Source organism: Apteryx rowi, unplaced genomic scaffold, assembly GCF_003343035.1.
Source record: "Apteryx rowi isolate R43461 unplaced genomic scaffold, aptRow1 scaffold_367, whole genome shotgun sequence".
Classification (NCBI taxonomy): Eukaryota; Metazoa; Chordata; class Aves; order Apterygiformes; family Apterygidae; genus Apteryx; species Apteryx rowi.
The window spans coordinates 116614-126234 of record NW_020450163.1 but is presented as its reverse complement, the minus strand read 5'-3'; the positions used below and the strand labels follow the sequence as shown (position 1 = coordinate 126234).

Sequence of the window (9621 nt, the reverse complement as noted above, 5' to 3'; positions counted from 1 at the left end):
AAACACCTTACAATGAGAGACCAAGGAGATGAGTGGGAAGTGACCGCATATCAGTTCACAGGTCTGTCGAGCTGGAGAAACACCAGTTGCCTAGAAGCTCTTTAGCTACTCAGAGAGCAAGTGTGCAGACAGCAGCAGCCAGGCACTCATTGCACAGCCTGGCACCCGTTCCTGGGGACATGGGTTAGTGCGGGGGACCAACTCACTGCCCTGGGAACCAGGGGCTTCTCCAGATCACCATGTCTTCAGCTCTTTTCCAAGTGATTTGCTTTAGCTGGGGCACAGAGAAGAGCAGGATAGCAGGCACAAAGTGTGGGCAGTGCAACAGTGCTCTCCGAGCACGGGAGCCACTGTGCTGCTGCAAACTGCCCAGGGCAGCAAGGGAGGTCGCTGGGCAAAGAACAGCTGTTTGTCAGGGAAGAAAAACAAAAGCACAAAATGTACAGGCTGGGGGCCTGCAATGTGGCCGTTCCTGCAGGCATTTGAAATAATTGCTCTGCTGGGAGAGTGGCCCTTCTCCAAGGGGGGTTAGCTGGGCACCCAGCCCGGTCTTAGAGGGCGTGAGAAGGGCATGGAAGCGGGCAGAAGAAGAAACTACAAATAGACCTGAGTGACTGGATCCTTCCCAAACCACATCACTGAGAGAGAAAGAGGACGAGATTCCAGACCCCTGGGGCAGCTCAGGGGCCAGACACATTTCCCCGCAACCCCGGTCACAGCTCAGGTAAATGCCAAGCACACCCTTCTGCAGACACCCCTCTCCTGATAACAGCATCCCATCACCAGGCTCCAGTGTAGGGATGAAGCAGTCTCACCCTGGGGCAGGCAACACCGTGCAGCCAGCTCTCTAGGGCCTGTGACACACACACACAGACCTGAGTGTTGACTACCTGTTGTTGCACCTTGATCTTCACAACCTTAAGCATAAAGGGGCTGAATTTAGGTGGTTCAGCAGGTCTGGAGCTGCCATAGATAGGGGCAGCTGAGACCCACTCTGGATGATTCACAGCCTGTATTGGAGAACGTGCAGTGATTTTCAGGTGAGATCAGAGCCCCTGGACATGCTTTCACTAGATCTGTGCAAACACAGCGAGGCTGTAAAGGGAATATAGCCTAAACAGAGGGGAAGATGTCCACATCACCCTGTGAATTGCTTACAGACCTAAGGATAAAACCCAGGTCTTGTGGCTCCTAGTCCAGCAATTGTACTGCTAAACTGCAAAGAAACCACTGAACACATTTAATGGGAGCGAAGAGGACATGGCCTCTGGCACGCAGGTGAGGATTAGGCATGGACCAGATTCGTCAGGAGCCAGGAGCAACATGGCCAGAGCGTGCTGCTGGATGGTCAGAGATGGCAAAGTGTTGACCTGCAGCTCCCAGCTCTGCTTCCCTGCAGGGCAACCCTGATCCCTGGCAGGGAGAGTCACATCCTCAGGAGGGCAAGCCCACTGCCAGGAGCATTTAGGCAGCAGCAGTCTCACAGGGAAGTGGGCCTGAGGCCAGCACTGCCCTGGGCTGTGGACAGACCGTTCTCCTTCACCAGAAGCAGGCTCCAGCACAAGGGCAGTAGCAGAGCTGCTCATGGCTCAGCGTACAGAGGGGCATTGAGCAGGGACAATGAACCTCTCTTTCCTTTAAGAGACCTCACAGGCTTCACATCAAAGGAGAGGCGTGAAACAGAGTAACTGCAGGCAATTATCGCCCCCCTCCTCACCCTGTCTGGGACTTGCTGCTGCCACTTGAAAGCCACCGCTGCAAAGATCCCTCTCCCGAGCCCTGGAGGCTTGGCACAGGCACCCTGGACAGCCCTGCTCCAAGAGGACGGTAGCAGCAATGGGAGGAAGTTCCTGCAGCCAGAGATCCTCTGGAGCACGCTGGCATTTGTTCCCCCCCTAGCAGTGCCCAGCTCTGCTGAGCACAAAAAGCAGCAGTCCACAGGGCCTGGGGAGCAGGTCAGTCTCTATAGTGTGCAAGGGGATCCCAGCTCACTGCCAGAACCCAGGCCAGCCAGGAGCTCCCATGTACCTAAGGTACAAAAGTAGTCACCTGCTGCCTCACTTTGCCCAGTGTGGGTGCTGCCACCCTTGGTGCAGGGCAGAAGCAGCTGCCAGACACAGGTCCCCTCAGGATCCCAGTGTAACTACAGAGCTGCTGCCTGGCACCACCACCACAGCTGCAAGTTACCCACAGTCATGAGCACCACCTCCAGTGTGGTTTGCTTGAAGTGAAATAATGTTAATAACATCAAAATTTGTGAACTAACCCAGCACCGCCTGAGGAGCATGAACACCCAGCACATTTTCTGGAGGAGCAGCCAGATGCAGCTACTAGCTGCAGGATGAAGTGGGTACAGACACTGGAAAGAGGGTGCAGGGGGCTTCACAGTCCCATCCACCAGCAGCAAGAAAAGACAGGGAGATCTCCAGCTCCAGGCTGGGAGCACAGGTCTCAGGGGAGTCCCAAGAGGAAGGGAAAGGGCATGGGAATGTGACTTACAACAGGGGCCCACCGGGCTCCTCATGCTCAGGCCAAGACTGTACAGCCTCAGCTCTCTTTCCCCATCCCTCAGGACAGGGCTGTCAGGAACTTCAAGGCTCACAGCAGAGTAGAAGATAGGCTGAGTTAGGCAGAGACAGACAGATAAATTAAATAGTTCATCCCACTTTATTATCCTTAAAGAAAGGTTATGAGGAGGGTTCACTTTTATTAAGCCTTAGGCAAAACAGGCACTAGACTCCCATCATGAAAGAGATGGGATGAACTAATGCCCAGGGGATAAATAACATCCTATTCCTGCAGCCATGGGACACAACAGATCCTGGCCTGGCTCTTCCTCCCTCTCCCTGGCACTTTGCTGATGCCCATTCTGGCAGGGGCAGCAGACACCAGGGAAGAGCAGGGACTGCATGTGTTGCAGTCAGCTGCAGTTCGAGATCAACTCTGAGAGCGGAGCTGGATGGGACAGACAGTGCTGTACGGGCAACAGCGTCTTCCCAGGAGTGGGAAAGGAACTGATCTGCACAGCGCTCAGCCTGTCAGAGCTGAATATGTTGGAGCAGGGCAGGCCCAGAACCCTCTACCCAGCTCAGTGCATTGTGCCACAGCATTGTGCTAGGAGAGTCAGAGCATGAAAACCCTGGAGAGAAATATCCTGGGCCAGACCAGGATACAAAGGGCCAGGCCTGTGCTACATGGGGATTCACAAGGATCTCCTATGCAAGTACCATAAATACAAACTGTCAAGACACAGTGGAAGACACCATTCAGTCCCAGCCACTGAGCTGGGGGGAAAGGAAGAAATATCTCAAGATGCACCAGTCCAACAGTGACATGTTTAGACTACCACCATCACCCCAAGAGACCTGGAGAGGGGTGCAGTTCACACCCAGGATGTCACCCAGGGGAGCCTGGGTACAACACCAGGACAGACAAAGCTGCCATTTCTCCACTTGGAGATGTGCAAAGGAAAGAGCCCATCAGCCTCCTCTTCATCACCCATGTTCAGTTAGATAAGAACCCTACTTCTAAAGCCCCTCTGTGAAATCAGGTTTGTCAGTAGTCCTCATGCTGTAGGACATCATCTCTCCTTTTAAAGTAATCACAAAAAAATATAATCCTAGCAGTCATAAGAAAACATTTGCCAGGTAAAACAAAATTGATTCAGAAGTGTCTGCCTGAATCTGCAAACAGCCTGAAACAGCAGCTCAGAGGTACATGTGATCTCATTTGGGTCTATGGCTCATTTACTACAGAAGCCTGCAGATGTGTAAACAACTATGTCAACACTACTCCAAACCGGAGAGACAGATTATCCTAGGAGGAGCACCAGTTCCAGTATTGCTCTAGTCCAGTTTGGTTGCAGTGGCAGGCAGAACTTGGGTAGCAGGGAGAGGCCATGCTTGCCCCATTACCGATTTTCAATCTTGTCCTCTAACAGAGTCATAAGCAAGGGACAGGCTGTCCCTCCGTGGCCAGGCTTGCTTGGAGATGCCAACTGGAGTGTTAAAGATGATATCTTTTTCAGAAAGCAGCCAGAATTCAGCCTAAATCAGGCCAAGGGTACAGCAGGCCCCCACCCCAACCCCACAAAGACAGTGCAGGTAGCACCCAGCACAGCAGAGGACACAGGGTAGGGGATAGAGTCACTGCAGTCAGTTTTAGAGGCAGAAAAGGAGCAGCTTGCAAGTGGTGCAGCTGACCAAGCCCAGCAGCACAGCAAAGAGGGGAGACACCCCAGACCTGTCCAAGCAGGATCAGGGAAGTGCTTTCCTCTGGCTTCCTCATGCAGACATACCACGGTCAGTTCTGGACCTCCACAGGCCTTGAGATACAACACCAGGAGCAATGGATGCAATGGGATTTGGGCAAGAACCCCAGCCCCATGAAATCCCAGGGGAGAGCTCAAGTGTGGGGCCAGTGGGAGCTCTGGGAGACAGACACTAGATGAAGGTGGAGTCCAGCTGGCTTGTTTCATGGTTATTGAGGGCCCGGGCCTCAAAGAGCTGCTTGATCAGGGCGGATTTCTCCTGCTCCAGCTGGGTGATGCGTTCGCTCTTGTCAGTCACTTCCTGCACAGGACAGAGAAGGAAAATGCCTGCTTAGAGCTCTCTTCCTCCTGGGGCATCCAATGAACAGTGCAAGTTCTCGCTGCCAGGCCCAGCTGCTGCTCCCCTCACCCACGCACGCACATGCACTCTGAAAGCGCTGTTTGCAAGTCAGTCAGTGTATGGTTTCACTGCAGGTGCTAGGATGTGAACCCCTGCCTAGTGAGCCTGGCCCTGGCAGAGATGTCAGGGGGCATCTGCAATCATTCCCCACCAGCCCTGTTGAACAGACCTGGAGAGCCAGGCTGCGCCTCCCAAGCTGCAACATCTGCACCCTCTTGTGGCCGAATTTGTCACAAAGTCTTTTTCCTATAGCAGGGATGCGCCATTCATGTCCATAGTGCCCTCACCCAGCACCCAAATGGGGACAAGACAGCCTCTTCTCTGAACCCCACTCACCTTGGTGAGAAGCCAGTTTTGCTCCTTCAGCATACTGATGGCTTGCTGGGACCCTGCTGAGGCTGGGGACACCACAGGGGCTGCAGGGCCCAGCCTGTTCAGAGCTGAGGAAGGGTTCATTGGCTGAAGAGAGGATGAAGGGAAAAATAAGACAGTAAGTCTTCCTGGTGGCCTTCCCCAGCCTGTCTCCAAAGCCAGAAGGGGTGAATTACAGCTGTTTCTACAGCAGGCTGGGAACTGATGGGCTGGGAACCGAGAGAAGTCCAGCACAGGATTAAGACCCTGCCAGTGCAATTAGCACAGGTCATTGCAGGAGGTCTCCAGCAAGGCTTTTCTAGACAGAGACAGGAAGCATTCCTGCCAGCATGCCCTACACCTGCCAGGAGCCCTTGTGGCCTGGCATCCAAGATGTCCATCTCCAAGAGGACAGGCTCAGTACCTCAGCAGGATGTTTTCCTTATTCACACAATGCCTACACCTTTTAGGGACCTGCTTTAGCCCCACAAATGTCTTGAGAATCCTCTAGCCCAGCCTGCGACCAGCTGCACTATCCTCTTGGCTGTCTGCCATCCTTTGTCTTGCCAACAGAGCCAAGCTCTCTCCCCAGAGCCAGGGGGAGCTCTGGCAGCTCCAGCATCAGCCTTCCAGCAGTGTAAGGGGGGACAAGGAGGGCCCCCAAGCTCACACAGACAACAGCAAGTTGCCAATCTACCACTCTCACCTTGCCCACAGCAGAAAGGAGGTCGCTGAGGCTGCGGTTCACCTCCTGCAGCTTAGGGAGCAGGCGCCCCAGGTGGCTCTGGCTGCCATCAGGGAGGAAGTCCTGGAGATGTGGAAGAAGAGGCTGGGAGGTGTTACGGGGTCAGCTCTCAGGGAATTAGTCTGCCCTGCAGAGAGGACTCAATGGCTTGCTGGCCTCCAGTCCCCTCTGCACACACCCCTCAGAACCTGGGCACCAATCTGCCGATGACATCTCAGCTAGCCCAGTACACTTGGCAGTGCCAAGCTCATGCAGACAACAGGACATGCCCTTGATTTATTCAGAGAGATGGGGACAGGGGAAATCTCTGGCTCAGATCCGGAGTTATGACACAATCAACACAAAGGCCAAGGTTGTGGCTGTCCTGTTCAGAGGGGGATCCTGACCCTGTCTGTGGCCTAATGGGAGATGAACAGGGAACAGCAGAGCCCAGCCAGACACGCCAAGGGCATATCCACACGTGTGGGGGAATTAGGAGACTTCCCCTGCCTACCCTGGGAAGTCTGTGAGTAGGTCCAAGGGGAGAGTCCCAAGGCTGGCGAGTGAGCAGGAAGAACATGCCAAACTGTGGGGAAGGGACACCCACTCTCCACATTGGGCAATTTCGTCTGGGAAATCTGCTGTAGCAGGGCCCCACTGATGCCTCTTACAGGAGAGAGAGGCTAATCTGCTGTGACCCTCCTTCACCTGCCAAGGGATGGCTGGTCCCAGCTCCCCAGCAAACCTCACCTGTGTGCATACCCCAGCTCCTTCACTGCCCCTTTAGGATTCCTGGGCAAGCGATTTGGACACATTTGGATGGACTCTGCCCCCAGCAGTCAGGGTGGGGCAGAGTCAGACCAACGCTGAGCACACCAAGAAGTCCCAGCTGAGTTCTCCCAACCCACAAGGCAGCCCAGACCCTCCCAAGCAAACTGGCACCTACAGAACAAGCTCCAGACTCACAGTGTTGGTTTTGTTTTTCCCCAGGAGTCTCTGGCGTTCCTGCATAAACTGGATGTGTTGGTGATACCACTCCCGGGTACGTTCTACCATCTCCAGACCCTGGAGCAGGAAATCCTTCTCCTGTTCCAGGTCCTTCATATGCTTCAGCTGCAAGACAGTACACAGACACAACATGCCCCCTCCTCATCCAGGTCCAAGGCATGCAGACTGGGCCTCCCATCCTGGAACTAAAGTGCTCAGGATCACCCCTGGAGCGGGCTGAAGCCAAGCCTTGAGAAACACTGTCCTGCCATCCCCAGTCTGAAGGCCTCTAGGAGTGACCTAGCTCGCAGCCCAGGCAATTCTCTCCAGTCCAGCCCAAGACCTTGCCAAGCTCAAGGAGCTGCTTTCTTCATGAGGCACAGAGGAACCTGGTTACCAGCAGGTGTCTCAGCCCCTCTCCCCATGAAGAGCTACGGAGGAGTGGGATGATGGCCACTGCCTCATCCTGGTTTGAGGGAGAGTGCTCCAGTTTGGGAGAATAACTGCAACAACTAAAGAACAGTGAGGTCATCTCCACCCTCCTGTCCAGAGAGCCAGGTCTGCTCCTCAGCAGCTCTCACTACAGGAGAAGTAAGCTTCTCTCTTTGTCATTTATCCAAGGATGCACTAAGACTATGCCTGCAGACACTCTCTAAATGCTCTTGAGGCTGCAGGCTTCAATCAGCAGCTTGAATGCAAATGGCTTTCAGAAAGCAGCCAAGCTGATCGCACAGATTAGAAGTCTGGGCAAAATCCATGGCCGTGTTCTACCCGGCTCCCTGCTCTGCCCTTTACTTTGCCCACCAAGGCTTTTCTGAGCAGAGCACAGTACACCTTTCTTATGAGCGCATCTGCTGAGTCTTTCAGGTTCAAGCACCAGAGTAATCTGGAGGGAGACATGGGTGTGTATCCTTGCTATGTCTGGAGGGTTGCTATAACAAGTGGAGCTCTAAACCCCAAACCAACTCTCTGGGCTAAGCACAGCATAACCCTGCATCTTGAGTCAGGTTGTGGTCCAGCCAGCAAGACTGCTGCAGCATGGGCTGCTCAGCCCCTCCATCAACGTGGAGGCACTGGCAGCAGAAGCAGGACTGCAGCAGCTTCCTGCTGTCTGCACCCCAGCTGACATGGAGTCTCCCTGCTCTGTTGTCACCCCCTGTTGTCACTGCACTGCTAACAGGAAATCATGGAGATGGCTGGAGAAAAGGAGAAAACATCCCTGGGGAACAAAGAGCAACCATAGTACAGCAGAACAAAGAGTGACCACAGTACAGTGACTTTTTGATCAACCCTCACCCAGTGAGCCCAGGGCTCACAGTCTCCTTCCCCTCAGCTGTATCAGCCCCTTCCCCTGGTTTATGCCCTTCCTGAGCCATCCCTGGAGCTACTCTGCAAGGGAGAGAGGCTATGCCTCTGTGCTGAGATCAAACTGTGTGCCGAGCACCCCCTGAAGCAAAGGGCTGCCTGCCTTGCTTCTCTGTGTGACAGAAATGCTGGAGTACAAGGCCACAATGTGGCCTTACCTCCACCGCCTATGGCACAGTCTGGACACAGAGAGAGACAGAGTCTCCACCAGGGAGAGAAGACAGCTCTCCAGACACCATCAGCATTTTGATCATACAAGCAGGCAAGTTCAGAAGCTGCTGGGCACTCAGCAACCTCTCCTGCTGGTTTGGAGAATGTCTGGAGGGGAAGGATTCAGCTCAGAAGTGACCTGCACAGATCTCCCCCCACCTCCCTGGAGGGGGACAAGCAGGACTGTTTCACCGCCTTCTCCAGGCTGCCAGCACTTCTCTGTCCTTACTTCCACCCCAACACCTCCCAACCATCACATGCCAGCCACTCCTTACCCCAGAGCTGCTCTTGCCCCCCACTGCTTCTGGAAATGCTGTTTGTAATACAACAGCCACCCACATGCATGCTTGGATGGACAGGCAGACAGAAGGGGACATACCCACAGGAAGAAATGCAGAGCCTTGGTGCTACGCAGGCTGTTGAGGGGCATGAAGAAGGTACTGTATATGGCAAGGACCCCTATCCAGCTCTGGCTGCAGCCTGTGACTGCCTGTCCTGCCTTGGTCCCTCCAGGCTTGCCAGTTAGCACGGTGACCGGAGGAAGAGGCAGCATCACACAGAGCAGTGGGATGTCATCAGCTCTGTTGGGTGAGGGGACAGATTGCATCTCACTAAGTGCTGAGGAGGGGAGACAGCTGGTGGCAAAGGCTGTTTCTGGGGTGGTAGGAGGAAGACAGAGAGGTGGAAGGGGCATAACGGGTGTTGGTTGGGGCTGCCTGGGGTGGAAGGGGAGGGGACAGTGCCATATCCCAGGTTGCCTACAAATGAAAGAGCTCAGCCTCTCATAGAAGGTCTCATCCCAGCTGCCCTGAGGCCATGAGGAAACTGGGCCAATCAATGGACTCAGTGAAAAAAAATGAGCCAGGCAGACACCAGCTGTCATGGTGCAAAGGGTCCTAGGGCCACAGCACAGTCCCCCCACCTTCGCTCTGCTAATCAAGGGATGAACAGGTCCTAGTGCACCTGCATGGGATGCGGGATGGACATCAGTACCTGCCATCTCCCCTTGGGTTTTAGGCAAATTAGCCCAATGATATCTGTGTGCCTTGCCTTTCCAGGGCCTATCATCCTCCCAGCATCATGCGAAAGGGAGAATAAGAGATTACAGCACTACTCTGCATAAGGATTCAATCCTTGCCAGATTCAAACCTGTTTCAACTGTCTCTGGATGCTCAGAAGTGGAATTAATATCCAAACGCTTCTTTAGAGCTGCCTTGGTGCTGGGGGAGGTTTCCTATCTGCAGGACAGGGACAGACAACCCTTCTCGGGGAGGAGAAAGACATTAAAGACAGTGAGGCACTTGGATATAATAG

At 54.1% G+C, this 9621-nt stretch overlaps 1 protein-coding gene across 1 annotated transcript in view; it reads right to left on the bottom strand.

Annotated features, from left to right (window-relative positions):
- Window positions 1–2666: 2666 nt before the first annotated feature.
- The window catches only part of SAPCD2 (suppressor APC domain containing 2), a 15365-nt gene continuing 8410 nt past the window's right edge, over window positions 2667–9621 (bottom strand). The window contains exons 4-7 of the mRNA XM_026073378.1: window positions 6712–6858; window positions 5728–5829; window positions 5007–5129; window positions 2667–4571 (exon numbers count right to left, since the gene is read on the bottom strand). Coding sequence (XP_025929163.1) covers window positions 4443–4571; window positions 5007–5129; window positions 5728–5829; window positions 6712–6858 — 501 coding nt within the window. The 3' untranslated portion in view covers window positions 2667–4442. The remainder of the gene's footprint in view (window positions 4572–5006; window positions 5130–5727; window positions 5830–6711; window positions 6859–9621) is intronic.